Source organism: Canis aureus, chromosome 19, assembly GCF_053574225.1.
Source record: "Canis aureus isolate CA01 chromosome 19, VMU_Caureus_v.1.0, whole genome shotgun sequence".
Taxonomy (NCBI): Eukaryota; Metazoa; Chordata; class Mammalia; order Carnivora; family Canidae; genus Canis; species Canis aureus.
In genome coordinates, this window is record NC_135629.1 from 41,038,646 (window position 1) to 41,057,270 (window position 18,625).

At 47.7% G+C, this 18,625-nt stretch overlaps 3 protein-coding genes and 1 long non-coding RNA gene across 9 annotated transcripts in view; 3 read left to right on the forward strand and 1 right to left on the reverse strand.

The window, feature by feature from the left end:
• Nucleotides 1-6,131, forward strand: part of RHOA (ras homolog family member A) — a 63,706-nt gene extending 57,575 nt beyond the window's left edge. For both annotated transcript variants that reach the window (XM_077858916.1, XM_077858915.1), the window contains 2 exons: nucleotides 3,700-3,830; nucleotides 4,873-6,131. In XM_077858916.1, coding sequence (XP_077715042.1) covers nucleotides 3,700-3,830; nucleotides 4,873-5,046 — 305 coding nt within the window. In that variant the 3' untranslated portion in view covers nucleotides 5,047-6,131. The remainder of the gene's footprint in view (nucleotides 1-3,699; nucleotides 3,831-4,872) is intronic.
• A 1,012-nt stretch (nucleotides 6,132-7,143) lies between these two features.
• GPX1 (glutathione peroxidase 1) lies at nucleotides 7,144-8,294 on the forward strand. The gene is made up of 2 exons (XM_077858909.1): nucleotides 7,144-7,469; nucleotides 7,731-8,294. The coding sequence occupies exons 1-2, from the start codon at nucleotides 7,212-7,214 to the stop codon at nucleotides 8,088-8,090; spliced, it is 618 nt and encodes a 205-aa protein (XP_077715035.1). The 5' UTR covers nucleotides 7,144-7,211; the 3' UTR covers nucleotides 8,091-8,294.
• An 8,263-nt stretch (nucleotides 8,295-16,557) lies between these two features.
• LOC144290080 (uncharacterized) lies at nucleotides 16,558-17,671 on the reverse strand. Its single transcript, XR_013357930.1, has 2 exons — nucleotides 17,545-17,671; nucleotides 16,558-16,756 (listed from the first exon to the last, which is right to left on the reverse strand). It is a non-coding gene; the product is annotated as an uncharacterized LOC144290080 (long non-coding RNA).
• Nucleotides 17,672-17,708: 37 nt separating this feature from the next.
• The window catches only part of USP4 (ubiquitin specific peptidase 4), a 53,271-nt gene continuing 52,354 nt past the window's right edge, over nucleotides 17,709-18,625 (forward strand). For all 5 annotated transcript variants that reach the window (XR_013357927.1, XM_077858880.1, XM_077858881.1 and 2 more), the window contains exon 1: nucleotides 17,709-17,866. Coding sequence is in view for 4 of the 5 variants with exons in the window: in XM_077858880.1 (XP_077715006.1) it covers nucleotides 17,766-17,866 (101 nt within the window). In the remaining variant the exon portion in view is untranslated. The remainder of the gene's footprint in view (nucleotides 17,867-18,625) is intronic.

The window sequence follows — 18,625 nt, forward strand, 5'->3', positions numbered from 1 at the left end:
TTGCTGAGCTAACTAGCTTGGCTTTGCCAAAGTACTTTTAAAAGTTCTATTGTTGAAGGTGCCTGAGTGGCTCAGTCGCTTAAGTGTCTACCTTCAGCTCAGATTATGGTCCAGGGTCCTGGCATTGAGCCCTGCTCAGCGGGAAGCCTGCTTCTCCATCTCCCTCTGCCATTCCCCCTATGTATGCTCTCTGGCTTTTGCTGTCTCTCTGTCAAATAAATGAAATCTTAAAGTTCTGTTGTCTTGGCTTGGATAGGGTGGGGCGAATCCCACCAGTAGTTGGCTGAAGTAAATAAAATGTGTTACGGGAACTCAAAATCTGGATCAAGAAAATAAAAAGCTATTGTCAATCTAATGTTATACTTTGGTTTTACTTGCTTGGATGTTAGACTATTGCCTTACCTCTAGGTATAGGATAACAATTTTGATCAGGAATCAGGATGTTGTGAAAGTTTCAGCCCTGCTGTCTGGACTGGCAGTTGGTCTAGAGTCTGTAATACTAGTTTGAGACCTGGGGTAGCAAACTTACAAAAGACCGAATAGCAAATGTTTTAGGCTTTGTTGGCCATATATTCTAGTAAACTTTGCCACAACACTCAATTCCACTGTTGTATCACAAAAGCAGCCACAGAAAATATATAATGAATGAGTTTGTCTATGTTCTAGCAAACCCCCCCCCCCCTTTTTAAGATTTTATTTTTTTTAGAGAGAGAGTTTGAGCGAGTCAGGGAAAGAGCAGAGGGGGAAGGAATGAGAATCTGAAGCTGACTCTGTGCTCAGCACAGAGCCTGACATGGGACTCAGTCTCACGATTGTGAGATCATGACCTGAGCCAAAACCAAGAGTTGGACTCTTAACAAACTGAGCCACCCAGTCTCCCCACTTACTTACTTACTTACTTACTTATTTATTTATTTATTTGCACATGCAAGAGAGAAGATGAGGAGGAGGGGGAGAGGGACAAACAGACTTCTCACTGAGCAGGGAGCCTGACTCAAGGCTCTATCCCAGGACCCTGAAATCATGATCTGAGCTGAAGTCAGATGCTTAACCAACCAAGCTACCCAGGTGCTGACAAGATTTTATTTGTTGACCCCTGATCTAGATGATAAGGATTCCTTCTCCTGGTTTTCTGGAATTCCCAAAGGCCATCATACAACCCCACAGTAAATCCATGCAAGGTGCTATGCCCCAATGTGATCAGATTATTTTAGGGGTAGGAGAGATTATAGGTGATTGACATCACTGAATTTAAGAATAAAGTTTTGGGGCAACTGGCTGGCTCAGTCAGTAAAGCATGATACTCTTGCTCACACTGGGCATGAAGCCTACTTTAAAAAAAAAAAAAAAAATGGAGGGGATCCCTGGGTGGCTCAGCGGTTTGGCGCCTGCCTTTGGCCCAGGGCACAATCCTGGAGTCTCGGAATCAAGTCCCACGTCGGGCTCCCAGCATGGAGCCTGCTTCTCCCTCTGCCTCTCTCTCTCTATGTCTATCATAAACAAATAAAATCTTTAAAAAAAAATTATTCATGAAAGGAGGAGGCAACACAGAGGCAATTCATTTTAATTTTTGTGTCCTACACTCCCAAGGGATGGGGGACTATTGGGAGTAATAATTTCATATATTCAAATAATTATTGAGCGCCTATTTATGGAAGAAACTTCTAGATTGAGACAGAAGAGCAAATACAACAGTAAGTCCAAGAAACATAACAGTAGACCTGATAGCAAGAAATTTTACAGATAACATTCTCAGAAGTGGTTATGGGATGGGCCATGGTAGTATTCTGTTTCAGAGGATGACCATATAGGATGGTCAGCAACCTTGCTGAAAAGGTGACTTTTGGGAGAGACCTAAAGGAACTGAGAGAGGCCAAAACAGATACCCAACAAAAAAACCTTTCCAGGTAGGGAGAACAGCAGATGCAAAGTCACCAAGACAGGAAGAAGAAGGAATCTCAGTGTTGTAGCAGAGGGTGTGGGAGTGAGGGTTGCAGAGCCATGTGGTTAATGGTGTGGACTTTTCCTCATCATGAGTGAGGTTGGAGCTCTTGGAAGGTTTGAACAAGGGAATGAGGTCTCATTTACCTTTTAAAGTGATCACTGGTCACAGCTGCAGTGAAAAGTGAGAACACGTGCAGAGGTGAGAGCAAGGTTCAGAGCTCAGGCTGTTTGGCTTGGTCCTTAGAAGTGTCCATCTTCTCTCCTAAAGAGTGGAGCATTAAATTATAGGAGTTTCCTGACCTCACGCATTTAGCTTCTTTACCTGATGTGGTTCCTCAGCCAGAAGACAGAGCATCTTTCCATATTCTTTTTTTTTTTTTTTTAATTTTTATTTATTTATGATAGTCACAGAGAGAGAGAGAGAGAGGCAGAGACATAGGCAGAGGGAGAAGCAGGCTCCAGGCACCGGGAGCCCGACGTGGGATTCGATCCCGGGTCTCCAGGATCATGCCCTGGGCCAAAGGCAGGCGCCAAACTGCTGCGCCACCCAGGGATCCCTCTTTCCATATTCTAAGCAGTTCTTGCCTTTTGGTTTTTTTGTCTTGAAGTCAGAGAATAAACAGTTTACTTCTAAACTACAGCCTCAAATTACAAGCAGACTTTTTTTTTTTTTTTAATTCATTCATGAGAGACAACGAGAAAGAGGCAGAGACACAGGCAGAGAGAGAAGCAGGCTCCTTGCAGGGAGCCTAATGTGGGACTGGATCCCGGGACCCCAGGATCACACCCAGCGTTCAACCGCTGAGCCACCCAGGTGTCCCAACAAGAAGACCATTTAAATGATTGTCATAGGGATACCTGGGTGGCGCAGCGGTTTAGCGCCTGCCTTTGGCCCAGGGCGCGATCCTAGAGACCCAGGATCGAATCCCACGTCGGGCTCCAGGTGCATGGAGCCTGCTTCTCCCTCTGCCTGTGTCTCTGCCTCTCTCTCTCTGTGTGTGACTATCATAAATAAATTTAAAAAAAATTTTTTTAAATAAATGATTGTCATATTAAGTACTTTGTATGCATTGATTCAAAATAGCCCTGTGTAAGGTAGGTAATACTGTTAACCTCATTTTGTAAAATCATGCCTGACACTGAGATGCCCAAGCCGTGGTTGTGGGAGGTTGAACCTGGCTACTTACACAACATGATTGATGTACATCCAACCTTTCTAAATTAGTACCATATTGGCAAGAAGTGTTTATCACTCATTTTTTAGAAGTCAGTCGAGCTGTTTGAAATACCGGTAACCTACATGATGGAGGTCATGTTAAAGGTCCATAAGCAAGGTGTAGAGAGAACATGGGGACCCTGGGCCAGCTGCAGCCCTAGAATGGAGACCCTTTCTGTAAGATATGCTCATAGTTACTAGCCAGCAGTGATGGAAATTGTCCATGAATAGCTTCCCTCCTTGGGTCAGGTTGCATCATGTGGAGCCACCTTGTATTCTGGATCCTTTGTTCCTCCACAGCTTTAACTGGGCCCCACTTCACAGGAGCTGAGCTCCTTAGTGGGGACTGAGGAGAAGCTGGTGATTTTGTGCTTAATGGCAGGGGGTTAGATTTTGCCTTTTTTCTGTCGTTTTGAAACTAGTGATATTCTATCAAATGTCCAGCATACTTTAAAGTAGTTACCTTGCAGTTTAACTAGGGCTCTTGGACATTCTTCAAGATCAGAATTGTATGTAACAACAAATTTTGCTTCTTTCAGAAAACATCCCAGAAAAATGGACCCCAGAAGTCAAGCACTTCTGTCCCAACGTGCCCATCATCCTGGTTGGGAACAAGAAGGATCTTCGGAATGATGAGCACACAAGGCGGGAGCTAGCCAAGATGAAGCAGGCATGGTCTGGGGCAGGGTTCTGTTTTCCTGTAGCATTCTTAGACTCAGGGCCCAAAATTGGATGTTGAGGGGGCCCAGCAGAAACTCTCACAAGCCAGGTTATTTATTTATTTTTTAATATTTTATTTATTCATGAGAGAGACAGAGACCGAGAGAGGTAGAGACACAGGCAGAGGGAGAAGCAGGCTCCATGCAGGGAGCCTGATGTAGGACTCAATCCTGGGTCTCCAGGATCATGCCCTGGGCTGAAGACGGCGCTAAACTGCTGAGCCACCCGGGCTGCCCAAGCCAGGTTATTTAAAGAGTCCCAGAAGCCTCTCTTTCTCCATTTGTCCCTCATTCCCTGATGCCTGTTCAGAGCGTCCTTAAGATTCCCTACTTATCTGAGATGGGAACCTCTCCTGTGAGATAGCACTATGCCTCCAAGGATTGCCTGGCTGAGACAGCAGTAGTCAGTGCTCCAAATGCCCAAACTTTATCAGGCTCTGGATTTCCCTCTCCAGTTGTTACCCTGCTATAATGTGAGGCCAAGGATTAAATTGGTAGCAACCAAAGGATCAGGAAAGCTTGAGGACAAGGAGTCTAGAGAGAGCCCTGATGCCTTTATAAGTGATGATGAGGGCTTCCCCAGTGCAGGACAAGAGCCTTAATTAAGATATTCAGCCCAGGTTCTTCCACTGAAGTTTCTCTGTTTAAATGTCAAGGTCAGGATTTATTTCCTTCCATAGGCATTCAGTCCTCTCTGAAGCCAACAATTGGAAGACCCAAGTGCTTACTCTGGATTGACAGCTTGAATCATTTGCTCTTGATTTCCTCCTTAACCCGGCAGGGCTTCTCTGGCCTCTCCCTTCTGTCTACTTCTCAGAGAAGAGCCTGTTTGATAGGGATTTTATATTGGGGTAGGGAGGGTAAACTGCATATGAGTTTCATAAGACTCATCTGGGTCTGGCAGCTTTTAAAAGAAGTTTTTTAAGCTGAATTTTGAGTACTTTACACTTCATATATGTGACACTTAACTGAAAGTGCTTTTCTCTTTGCTAGGAGCCGGTGAAACCGGAAGAAGGCAGAGATATGGCAAACAGGATTGGTGCTTTTGGGTACATGGAGTGTTCAGCAAAGACCAAAGATGGAGTGAGGGAGGTTTTTGAAATGGCCACGAGAGCTGCTCTGCAAGCCAGACGTGGGAAGAAAAAATCTGGGTGCCTTGTCTTGTGAAACCCTGCTGCAAGCACAGCCCTCATGCGGTTAATTTTGAAGTGCTGTTTATTAATCTTAGTGTATGATTACTGGCCTTTTTCATTTATCTATAATTTACCTAAGATTACAAATCAAAAGTCATCTTGCTACCAGTATTTAGAAGCCAACCATGATTATTAATGATGTCCAACCCACCTGACCACCGAGGTCCTCCTGACACCGCTCTAACAGCCCTCCTCTGCACTCCCACCTGACACACCAGGCGCTAATTCAAGGAATTTCTTAACTTCTTGCTTCTTTCTAGAAAGAGAAACAGTTGGTAACTTTTGTGAATTAGGCTGTAACTACTTTATAACTAACATGTCCTGCCTGTCATCTGTCAGCTGCAAGGTACTCTGGTGAGTCCCTACTTCAGAGCTTTACTCCTTAACAGATTGTATTGGCATAGCTCTGTGATGGTCATCCAGTTTTTTGAAAATGTGCTTATCCAGAAAGGCTCAAGTCCATGCAGCTGTGGCAGAGTTACAGTTCTGTGGTTTCATGTTAGTTACCTTATAGTTACTGTGTAATTAGTGCCACTTAATGTATGTTACCAAAAAATAAATCTATCTACCCCAGACTAGATGTAGTATTTTTTGTATAATTGGATTTCCTAATACTGATATTTGTCATCCCTGCAGAAAGTGTATTGGTTTTTTTAAAAAAGAAAGTGTATTTGAAAATAAAGTCAGATGGAAAATTCATTTTTAAAATTCCCGTTTTGTCAGTTTCTCTGATAAAAGATGGCCTGTTTCTCCTGTTTTCAACGCCACATATCCCAGTACCCTTCCCCAGAGCTGGGCTAAATAAATAAGAATTTGGTTTCATGCCTGAGACACTCAGACACTTCAAAAGGTGGCATAACCTCTCACCTGGACTGCAGGGTCTGGCTCTAGTTCACAGTGCTCTTTTTCCTCACTGTATCCAGGTTCCCTACCAGAGAAGCCACCAGTTCTCTTGGGTGGCACTCAATTTCTTCTCTCCAGCTGACTAAACTTTTTTTCTGTACCAGTTAATTTTTCCAACTACTAATAGAATAAAGGCAGTTTTCTAAACTTCCTGTATCCTGGTGTTTGTGTTGCTCTCTCCAGGGTTGGGAGTGGGAGGATATATATGTCTAGCCTAGACGATTTGAATGTGAAATATCAGCTTGCCCCCCACTCTGACCCCTCAATTTGGCACTAACCTGTCTCCTAAGGAGGTGGAAATGCTTTTTTCTGTGTCACATTCAAGTTCACAGTAGCCTAGTGCAGGGAATGCAGTGTACCAGGGAGACATGTCGGGCACTCCCAACAGTCATTGCTCTAGAGGAATCTCAGGAGTGTGACATTTTTCGCTTTCTAACCATTTTTAGTCTTTTACTTATAGGTCTGAGCCTCAGGTTGTTGATAGGTATGAAGGATGGTCTCAAATCTGCCCATCCACTCCACAAGGCAGGGAGGGGCTGGGACTCAGTGGCTCCTTTGGAAAGCCAGTGTTAAGGACAGTGCCATATTGGAGATACAGGAGAAAGGAGACCAGAGCCCTAGATAAGAACACACTCCAGGCAGCCTCAGAAAGCAGGGAAATGAGTTATAGCTGCATTTTGGAGTTTGATCCCTGGCTGCCCCTGGCATTGCCCACTTTCCTCCAACAACCTTCCTAGGGCTACAGGGCCTCATCGCTGAACTCGCCTGGGCAGCTACTGCCAACTGCACCACCACCACAAGTCACAACTCGCTCTGTGCACCTGACAAGTAGGGCACAGACTGCAAGGGGAGTAATATGGCTTGGCCTGGGAGGGTTCGTGAACAGGAACCGCTCCTCGTGCTGTTGCTGCCCAGTTCCCTTGGGTCCTGCTTCATCCCTTAACTAAAAACCTTTGAGAAGGAATCAGAGCCCTCTTGGGCCTGTTCCCTGGTCGAGGTAATTTTCGCCGCCACCGCTGCGCTGCCTAGACCGAATCTGCTGTGCCTGCGGCTCCGCACCGCCTGGGCGGTGCCCGCATCCGGCCAGGGCGCACCCTCCCACCCGGCTGGAGGGAGGGCGGAGGCCGGATGAGGCGGGGCCGTGGGGGCGGAGCGCCCGGAAAAGTGCCTGCGCCACGTGATCCCACAATCTTCGCGGTCTCCCGCCGCAGCTGGGCACTCCTTGGGTAGCCAGTCATGTGCGCGGCTGCCCTTGCCGCAGCTGCCGTGGCGGCGGCCCCGCGCTCCGTGTACGCCTTCTCAGCGCGTCCGCTGGCCGGCGGGGAACCTATGAGCCTGGGTTCCCTGCGGGGCAAGGTGCTGCTCATCGAGAATGTGGCGTCGCTCTGAGGCACAACGGTCCGGGACTACACCCAGATGAACGAGCTGCAGCGGCGCCTCGGACCCCGGGGCCTGGTTGTGCTCGGCTTCCCGTGCAACCAGTTCGGGCATCAGGTACGCGGCGAGGGGCAGAGTGGGGTGGGCTTGCGCCTGGGGTTGGGAGCGGCGGCGAGACGGCCGCCGGGCAGGAGAGCCGCAGACCCTGGCTGCAGAGAGACGGGCTGCTGGCGCTCGTCCCAGCTCGTCTCGGGTCTGCCTAGGGGTTGTACAGGAAAGGCAAGAGCTTGATGACTCATCGAGAAACCTCTCGTTTGCGGTTCGAACGTTTCCCCTCCCCTTGCGGGCCCGGATTCCAGTTTCTCTTCCCTCCCGCAGGAAAACGCTAAGAACGAAGAGATCCTGAATTCCCTCAAGTACGTTCGACCTGGCGGCGGGTTCGAGCCCAACTTCACGCTTTTTGAGAAGTGCGAGGTGAACGGCGCGCAGGCGCACCCCCTCTTCGCCTTCCTGCGGGAGTCTCTGCCTGCCCCCAGTGACGACACCACTGCGCTAATGACCGACCCCAAGTTCATCACCTGGTCCCCGGTGTGCCGCAACGACGTTGCCTGGAACTTTGAGAAGTTCCTAGTGGGCCCAGATGGTGTGCCTGTGCGCAGGTATAGCCGCCGCTTCCCAACCATCGATATCGAGCCTGACATCGAAGCCTTGCTGTCCCAGGGGCCCAGCTGTGCCTAGGCAACCCTCCTTTCCCTGCTGCTTGGCAGTCACAGCGCTGCCCTCTGGGGATTTCATCCATGATGGTGTTTCCTTGAAATCTGCATGGAGGAACGCCTGATTTCCAGGAAAGTCCCCTGAGCTGGGCTTGGGCTCTTCTTGTCCATCCCAGAACCCCCTCCCTAACTAGGCTCCTCACTAATAAAGTGTTGGCCGTCAGCAGAATTGTGTGTTTGTCTTGGTCAGTTGGGGACACCTTCCTTAGTAACCTGTCACAGGGCTGTGAGCTTAAGTCCCGCCCCTTGGCCTTTGTTTTAGCCAAGCCTGAACTTCCTGTGCTTTTGTTTTCGGTGTGTGGAAAGCCTAACTCCTGTCCTAGTGTTTTTCCCTCTGCCAGGATATTCAGTAGGGCCATCCCAAGGCCCTCTTACAAAAGAAAGTCCTGATTCCAAAAAGAGGAAGACAAGTCAAGGGCTAACTATCTAATCACAGCAGTAGGCCTCCTTTCCAAATATTTGCTAGGCATGAAACAATATTCACAAAAAAATAACACCATGAGTTCTCATTCAGAGTATGGCTTCTCCAAGTGCCAGGCCCACATGTTTTACACAATTGTAAGTCCATGCAATTTTACAGTTTGTTTTCCATTACTTGTTAGATCATTGCATGTTGCTACCCAGGTTTACTTAGTCTGCTCTGGTGCTGCCCATACTGGTTGTTGCCTCTCATGTATTCAGAGTGAGAAGGGTATCAACTGGCCCTTCTGAACATGCCCTGCATGGCACTTAGCAATTGGAATTGGACGATTAGGCTCAGGGTAGGGGCTTATCTTGGGGGCCAGCTGCTGTTTCTCAGGTGTGGTTTGGGTCTAACCTCTCCTCTTGGTTCTGCTGCCAATCTTTTGAGACAGACCTGGGGCCACTTCCTATCACAGTCCAGGGGACTCTTCAGCTTGGATGCAGCTTCTGCTTGGGCAGACAAGGATGCAGAAACACGTTAGCAGTGTCACCCAGTCCAGAATGTGGGCTCATCATTCAGTCCTAGACCATGTATTTTGTTGGCTGCCAGGAATGCAGTGCTCAGAAAGGCAGAAAGGATATATAACATATAAAGCTTGTGTAGTTCTGAGGTAGTCCAGTGTACTTTGAGAATAAGAGAGCCTGGCTTACTAGGGAGGAGCATGCTTCCCTCCTGGAGGAAACAGCAGTGAAGCTGAAGAAAAGTCAAGAAGCAGCTGAGGAATGAACTGATGGAGGATGGACAGGCAAGGAGTATGGTGTGCAAGGGTCTGAAGTGGGAAGGGGCATCACTGACTGAATTGGACAACACAAGGACAAGCAGGTTTGGGGAGAAGAGTATGTGTTCAGATTCAGACATCTTGCATGAGACATCCAGGTGGAATATCTGGAGCAAGTAGTTAGGCTCAGAGAAGGAGTAGGGGTTTGAGACAAAGGCCTAGCAAAGGGGACAATAAGTAGCCATTGCAGGGTATGAGATCATCTGGGGGAGTGGCAAGAAATAAGTAGGGGTGAGGGGCAGGGAGGCCCAAGGCCTATTAATTCACTGTAACAGGCACAATGGGAAGAACAAGAATGGAGCCAGGCGTAAGAAGGGATATTTCATAACAGTTGCTGGGGCAAGTGCTTGTGGATTGAACGTTCCTCAGCAAGTAGAGTTTCAAGGGGACAGATGGAGCTGAAGCCAGATAACCAAGTGTCCAAGATGTGTCAGGTCCTGATCTACAATTGAGATATAGAGCCCCCAACAATCACCAAGTTACTTTTTTTTTTTTTAAGATTTTATTTATTCATCAGAGACACAGGCAGAGGGAGAAGCAGCAGGGAACCCCACATGGGACTTGATCCTGGGACTCCAGGATCACGCCCTGGGCCGAAGGCAGACGCAAAACTGCTGAACTACTCAGGTGTCCCATCAAAGTATTTGTTAAAACTTCTGTTCCACTGCCCACATCCAGACACTGCTTTGGAAAGTCTGGGAACTTAGGTTCCTACTCAGCTACCTACCAGCTGAACCTGAGTATAGACTCTGGTCCAACTCTTTCCCTTTCCTGTAAAGGGTCAGTGGGGCCCAACCACATTCTCTGGTTAGGCTCCTAGATGGGAAACCGGGGCTTTCCAAACTAACTTCAACCTCTTCCCGCCCAAGCTGCCTGGTGACTCACTCTTACCTACTTTTTTTTCTCTCTCAGTTTCATGCCTTGGGTTGCCAAAGAAAGGAACTTATATGAGTTCCCAATGTGGCTGCCCCTGGCTGGCATATCCTCCTAAGACTTCAAGCTGCCTGCTTCCCTTGACTTAAAGTCCTTTCCAACTCTCTCTTCTTCAGGAAGAATCAGAATAAAGCCAGTTAAAGCTGCCTCTTCCTCCCCAAGAAACTGGGATTCTTCCCCCAAAACATATAAACACACACTCCTACCGACATTCTTTATCATTCAACCATGAAACCACCACTGGCTCTGACCTGCACCCACGACACCCCATCGTGAATCAGCAGTTCAAATGAACAAGTAAAAGTGAAGGAATCCCAATGAGCCTGCCTGAGGTCCAAGTGTGTAGTTAAAGTGGCTGCAGGACATTGCTTGATTCGGGAGTAGGCAACACCATTTAGGCCACAGGCTTTTTTTTTTTTTTTTTTTTTAAAGATTTTATTTATTTATTCATGGGAGACAGAGAGAGAGAGAGGCAGAGACACAGAGAGAGAAACAGGCTCCATGCAGGGAGCCGGACATGGGACTCGATCCTAGGACTCCAGGATCAAGCCCTGGGCCAAAGGGTGGCACTAAACTGCTGAGCCTCCTGGACTGCCCTGCCACAGGCTTTCTGAGAAGAGAATGACCCATTGTTAGTCAGGTTCAGAAGCTTTCATTTTTGCAGTTCTTCCAGAAATACTGGGTTTTCTTTTTGTTGTTGTTGTTGTTAAGATTTTTATTTATTGGGCAGCCTGGATGGCTCAACAGTTTAGTGGTGCCTTCAGCCCAGGGCCTGATCCTGGAGACCTGGGATGGAGTCCCATGTCGGGCTCCCTGCATGGAGCCTGCTTCTCCCTCTGCCTGTGTCTCTGCCTCTCTTTCTCTCTGTGTCTCTCATGAATAAAAAGTAAAATCTTTATTTTTTATTTATTTATTTTTTATTTATTTATGATAGGCACACAGTGAGAGAGAGAGAGGCAGAGACACAGGCAGAGGGAGAAGCAGGCTCCATGCACCAGGAGCCTGACGTGGGATTCGATCCCGGGTCTCCAGGATCGCGCCCTGGGCCAAAGGCAAGCGCTAAACCGCTGCACCACCCAGGGATCCCAAAAGTAAAATCTTTAAAAAAATTTTTTATTTATTCATGAGAGACACACATAGAGAGGCAGAGTCATAGGCAGAGGGAGAAGCAGGCTCCCTTGGGGAGCCTGATACAGAACTTGATTCCAGGATTCTGGGATCAGAACTGAGCCAAAGGCAGACGCTCAACCACTGAGCTACCCAGGCGTCCTTGTTTTTGTTTTTAAAGCATCAAATATAAAATTACATAGAAGTACATCAAATCACCACGATGTACACTTTATATATTTTACAATTTTATTGGCCAATTAAATCTCAATAAAACTGAAAAAATATCTGATAAAATTCAGATACATTTTTCACATTTAGCTCTTTATCAGATGACTTCCTGATTCTGTCTCAATGTAGTTCCACAAACAACATTTAAAACTAGCTTAGGGATCCCTGGGTGGTGCAGCGGCTTGGCGCCTGCCTTTGGCCCAGGGCGTGATCCTGGAGACCCGGGATCGAATCCCATGTTGGGCTCCCTGCATGGAGCCTGCTTCTCCCTCTGCCTGTGTCTCTGCCTCTCTCTCTATCATGAATAAATAAAATCTTTAAAAAAATAAATAAATAAATAAATAAATAAATAAATAAATAAATAAATAAATAGAACTAGCTTATTGGGGCAGCCCGGGTGGCTCAGTGGTTTAGTGCTGCCTTCGGCCCAGGGTGTGGTCCTAAAGACCTGGGATCAAGTCCCGTGTCAGGCTCCCAGCGTGGAGCCTGCTTCTCCCTCTGTGTCTCTCTCTCTCTCTCTCTCATGAATAAATAAGTAAAATCTTCAAAAAAATAATAAAATTTAAAAACTAGCCTATTAAAAAAAATTAAAATAGGGGTGCCTGGGTGGCTTAGCAAGTTAAGCATCTGACTTGGCTCAGGTCATGATCTCAGGGTCCTGGGATTGAGCCTCACATCTGGTTCCACACTCACAGGGAGTCTGCTTCTCTCTTCTCTCCCTCTCCTTCATGTTCTCTCTGTTGGCAGATTTCTGTTATTTTACAATCAACAAATCACACATGGAGGTATGACATGGCTGGGATGGTACTAAAATAAAGCCCAGCTCCAGCTGGTCACACAAGTTATCAGACACATGCTTTGCATCAGGCTCTGCTGGAGTGGGAGCTGGGAGCACAAATAATAGAAGTTCTTGCCTGAGGAGTAAGGGCTTGTGGAACCCGACCCTAACCCTGGAAGAACTAGAGAAGCAAACTCTAAGCCCCAACATCCTTAGTTTTGACCTTCCTAAGGACAAATCAACTCTAGATTTTTTTTTTTAAGATTTTATTTATTTATTCATGAGAGACACACAGAGAGGGAGAGAGGCAGAGACACAGGCAGAGGAAGAAGCAGGCTCCATACAGGGAGCCTGGCGCAGGACTCAATCCCAGGTCTGCAGGATCACGCCCTGCCGAAGGCGGTGCTAAACCGCTAAGCCACTGGGGCTGCCCTAAAATCTTTTTTAAAAAATGAAATGTATTTCTAGAAACTTTTACTTTTTCATAGTCCCCTGGTCAGGTTAAAGGAGCACAGACAAGAAGAAAACAAAAATATCCCCTGAAGAGACCTGTAATCAAAAGCTCCCCAATATTTGTGAACACTGCCATGTGTACTCTGTCATTGCTGACCAAGTATGGACCAATGCTGACTTGGGAGGGCCAACTCCAGTTAGGTGTAGAGCAAGCCACAGTGCCAGCAAGGCAAGAACTTTATGATTTGGAACCAAATAAAGCTTAACATTCACACACCCAGACATTACAAACTCTCAATTAGGTCATCACAGTTCAAGATCAAGCAGTACATGACAAATAAGTCAAACCTGTTCCCTCTAGCTCTCTTCCTGCTTTCCTTCCTGTTCTTGTGGCCCAAGCTGCCATGGCAATGGGTGGGGTGTTCAGTTCTGAGGTTTGGCTGTGAGGCCAAGTGAGTATCCTACTAGGCCTACACCTTTCCTAGGCTAAAAGGCCCAAAGAGGACATGGCCCCAGTGCCAAAGTGTCTCCTGACCTGAATCATTCATTTCTTCCATAATACACAGGTCACCCACAACAGCAGGAACACACGGGCAGATGTTCATTGTTTCTAATTCTCAATCTTTAACATTTTAATCAAACTCACTAGGGACGCCTGGGTGGCTAAGTGGTTGGGCATCTGCCTTGAGCTCAGGGCGTGATCCTGGGATCCGAGATCAAGCTCCACGTCGGGCTCCCTTCGAGGAGCCTGCTTCTCCCCCTACCTGTGTCTCTGCCTCTCTCTCTGTATCTCTCATGAATAAATGAATAAATCTTTTAAAAAAAAAAACTCACTAAAAGCGTTTTATTTTTAATTAATTTTTTTTTAAAGTTTTATTTATTTATTCATGAGAGACACACACAGAGAGAGAGAGAGAGAGAGAGGCAGAGACACAGGCAGAGAGAGAGAGAAGCAGGTTCCACGCAGGGAGCCTGATCTGGAACTTGATCCCGGGACTCCAGGATCACACCCTGGGCCGAAGGCAGGCGCTAAACCGCTGAGCCACCCAGGGATCCCCTTAATTAATTTATTTATTTTTTAATTTTTTATTTTTTTTATGATAGTCACACAGAGAGAGAGAGAGAGAGAGGCAGAGACATAGGCAGAGGGAGAAGCAGGCTCCATGCACCGGGAGCCCTACGTGGGATTCGATCCTGGGTCTCCAGGATCGCGCCCTGGGCCAAAGGCAGGCGCCAAACCGCTGCGCCACCCAGGGATCCCTAATTTATTTTTTTAAAAAGATTTTATTTATATATTCATGAGAGACACACAGAGAGAGGCAGAGACATAGGCAGAGGAAGAAGCAGAGCAGGCTTCCTGTGGGGAGCCTGATGCGGGACCCAATCCCAGGACTCGGGGATCACGACCCTAGTGGGAGGCAGATGCTCAACCACTGAGCCACCGAGGTGCCCCTAATTTAATTTTTAAGTTCTATTTATTTAAGTAATCTTTATAGCCAACATGGGGCTTGAACTCAGGACCCTGAGATCAAAAGTGACATGTTCTTTCCAAATGAGCCAGCCAGGTACCCCAATAAAAACGTTTTAATATGGGGGATCCCTGGGTGGCGCAGCGGTTTAGCTCCTGCCTTTGGCCCAGGGCACGATCCTGGAGACCCGGGATCGAGTCCCACGTCGGGCTCCCGGTGCATGGAGCCTGCTTCTCCCTCTGCCTATGTCTCTGCCTCTCTCTCTCTCTCACTGTGTGCCTATCACAAATAAATAAAATAAAATAAATTTAAAAAAAACGTTTTAATACTTTGGAAGTAATTATTTTCTGACTACGACATTTCTCTTCCTCACATTTCGACTACTGGCACTTTGTGATCTTAGTATAAATTTTTTAGGAACTATACATAATTAGAGCAAGATTTTTACAGCCATTTAATAGCACTGAAGAGATCCTGCCTTAAAAAGTTTTCATATTTATAATTAGGTTTTGGCCCCTTTTCTAGTGGTGCTGAGGACTTGTCCTACTTCCTTAAGACTCTGACCCATGCCATAAATGGTATAGGAGAAACTGCTAAAAAAAGAAGAGAGAAGTAGACACCCTGTAATGTAGGTTCTGAAGTCATGTCGATAACCCAGCTTTCTTTTTCCATAAATAACAGGGCTAAAGGTGGTGTTTCTCATTTAACAACATTTTTAACATTTTCTTTTTTTTTAATTTTTTTTAAAGATTTTATTTATTTATTCATAGAGATGCAGAGAGAGAGAGAGAGAGGTAGAGACACAGAGGGAGAAGCAGGCTCCATGCAGAGAGCCTGCCATGGGACTCGATCCAGGGTCTCCAGATCACGCCCTGGGTTGCAGGTGGCGCTAAACCGCTGCGCCACCAGGGTTGCCCCATTTTTAACATTTTCAAATAACTTTCACAGAAGGGCACTCAGGTTGTAAAGGTCGGCTCCCCAGATGCAGAATTATCACGTGGTGGTAATTCTTATCTGCGGAGGATTAACTGCTATGAAGTTATTCAGTTACTCAAGACAGTTTTATTTCCAAATTTACTTTTCTTCTCCTAGCTACCCAACTCCCAAGAGGCCTGTGTTACCAGAGGGTACCTGAGGGGTGTCCCAGGTAGCGTGTATTCTTTTTTTTTTTTTAATTTTTATTTATGATAGTCACACAGAGAGAGAGAGAGAGAGAGAGAGGCAGAGACATAGGCAGAGGGAGGAGCAGGCTCCATGCACCGGGAGCCCGACGTGGGATTCGATCCCGGGTCTCCAGGATCACGCCTTGGGCCAAAGGCAGGCGCCAAACCACCGTGCCACCCAGGGATCCCAGGTAGCGTGTATTCGATTCATGCTAATTTCAATTAGCCAAAACCCAGGATAAAAATAGTAAATCTGCTCAAATGACCTACCACACCTTCACCTAGCCAGTGATCCCTCCTCCATCCCCAACACTGAACATGGCTCATCTGTTTCTCCTTCCTCATTGCCATCTCTCTAGTTAAAGGTTCCTAATAGGTCTCTTCTCAGCTTCAGCTAGTTTGTCTCTGATCCAAAACCTTTTACAATATCTGGGGGGCATTTATTTATTTTTATTTTTTAAAGATTTTACTTATTTATTCATGAGAGACAGAGAGAGGCAGAGACACAGGCAGAGGGAAAAGCAGGCTTCTCTGTGGGTGAGCCTGATGTGGGACTCAATCCCAGGACCCTGGGATCACAACCGGAGCCAAAGGCAGATGCTCAATCACTGACCCACCCCGGCATCCCTCTGTGAGCCATTTAAAGCAGAATATATGGCCTTTCTGGCCTCTGTTTTAGCTTTAGATAAAAGGTTCTTTCCACTACTCTGTGCCCAGTTTAATTTCTAATCCTTAATCTTTGGTTCTGCCCTACTTGTTCCAGAAATTGACTCCTGTAGTTTCCCTCCTTGTAACATGCACCTCCAATTTCTATGCTTCTTAAAGCCACACTCAAGGGGGCACCTGGGTGCTCAGGTTGTGATCCAGCAGGGCCTGGGATAGAGTCCTGCATCAGTCTCCCTGTGTGGAGCCTGTTCTGTCTCTCTCTGTGTGTCTCATGAATAAATAAAATCTTAAATAAAAATAAAACCACACTCAAATGCTACCAAGTCAAACTTGCCCTTTCACAACTCTAGGGGTCTACAGTCTTTGGTTCATACCCTTTCATGGCACTTACCTATACCATACAGTGCTTGATGCTGGGGTTATTTGCGGAAGATCTCTTCTCCATTAGTTTGAAATCAGGCACTGTGACATTTTTTGGGGCAGGAACTGCTAGAAAATGAATGGTGACTCATCAAGGCCAGCTGCCCGGTCTCCCTGCTCTGGGCTTACTTCCCACTCCATGAGGCGAGCTGTGCTTTTTGTATGCAGGGCTGAGTGGAAGACACATAGTGTTCAGGATACTGAATCTTGTTGCAGCAACAAATTATTATTATCATTACTTTTAAAGATTTTAATTATTTATTCATGAGAGACAGAGAAGCAGAGACACAGGCAGAGGGAGAAGCAGGCTCCATGCAGGGAGCCCGTTGAGGGACTCGATCCTCAGACTCCAGGATCACGCCCTGGGCCAAAGGCAGGTGCCAAACCACTGGACCACCCAGGCGTCCCTGTAGCAACAAATTAAGCAGCAACTTGGGCACCTAATGTGGAGAACACACCCAGATCTCTCCTTCTAACCTCGCTGCTATCGCCACTCAGCGGCTGCTTGTTTCCCTGACAAGGCAAGCAGCTAGCTGTGTGGAGGGCTTGGGTTATTCGGTCGTGGGCCATGATTCTTGCGTCTAGACTGTTTGAAAGGAGTGTTAATGACTAGATTAGACCGTCGAGTCCCGGTCCCAAGGCGCAGGTATACCTGCACTCTCCAATATCCCTGCAGGGCTTCCAGGACCGGCACCCGGATCCCCCGTTTGGAAGGCTAAGGACTGGCCTAAGATCTCCAGCTCAAAGCAAGAAAAGCTAGTTCCAGGGCTTCTCGCAACTGGCCCTGGGTTGATCTAGAAAGCAGGCTAACACCGTGGGCCTGGACGGGGTGCCTGAGGGGTCAAGGGGACTGCGGTCAGGTGCCTAGAGATCGCCGGGCTCGACGAAGGGATGCAAGTCAGCCCACCTCGCGGCCCCCAGGGCGGCAGAAAGGGCCCGCACTTTTGCCAGTACCCACCTCCTCCTCCGGCCCCCTCCCGGCTCCGCCCCGCACGGGTGGGGAAGGGCCGCACGTGATAGGGAGAAAAGGCAGAAACAGGCGAGCGGACATTCGAGGCCGCGGCGCTAGGTGGGGCTTGGGTACGCGCGCGCATGCGTGCGTGCGTGCGTGGGCGTGGCCCACAGCACGCCGTGCGCGAGGCGGATGTCCGGGCCGGCTGGGCCGGGGCGGCTGACGAGATGGCGGAAGGTGGAGGGTACCGTGAGCGGCCTGATGCGGAGACCCAGAAATCCGAGCTCGGGGCCTTGATGAGGACCACGCTCCAACGAGGGGCGCAGTGGTGAGCACCGGGCCAGCCTTTCCGCCGCCCAGACCCAGAGGCAGGGGCTCTGGTCCTTAGGCCAGACCTCTCTTTCCCGGCTTGGATAGGGGCCGGGTGGGGGCGGTGTTAGTGACCCTGAGAGGGTGTCCTGAACCTTGTCTCTCAGAAGAGGACCCGTAGAAGCACCTCAGGGAAAGTGTGAGGGTTATCCTTGCCCTTTCGGAGCCCCAGAGGGCGGACCCGGTGGGGGGTAGGGGCTACAGGGTGGGGGAAGGGGCGTGCTCACGGGGACCTTCAGGATGGGAAGAGCCCCTTACCTTCGAGGACTCTCTGTGTGACCTTGAGGGAAGGCGACCACACCTCCCAGACCTCGGTACCTTACTATTAAAGCCAGGGTAGCAGTATTTGGCATCCCCACGTTATGGGTTGAGAAGAACATCAGAAGTAGATACTTTTGTCACTTGTAAATTCTCGAACAGATGTCAAGGTTAGAAGTTGAACAAATGTTTGAAAGCTCCGGGTTACTTTGGTAGCAAGTGTCAAAAATAATTGTGGCAGCAGCGTTTCAGTGTGGGGGAGGAGGATAGCTTAGAGCCTAGATAAGAAGGTGAAAAGTCCATGGTTTAGAAGAGCAAATCTGAGACAGTAGGCTTCTTAATAAATTAGTAGAAAGGACAGTTCTTCCACTAGTGAAGAGATTCCTGGGTGGTATTATTGTGTGGGAGTAGAAAGCTAAGGCTTAGATTTGCATCGAATATGATTGAACATCGAATCTTT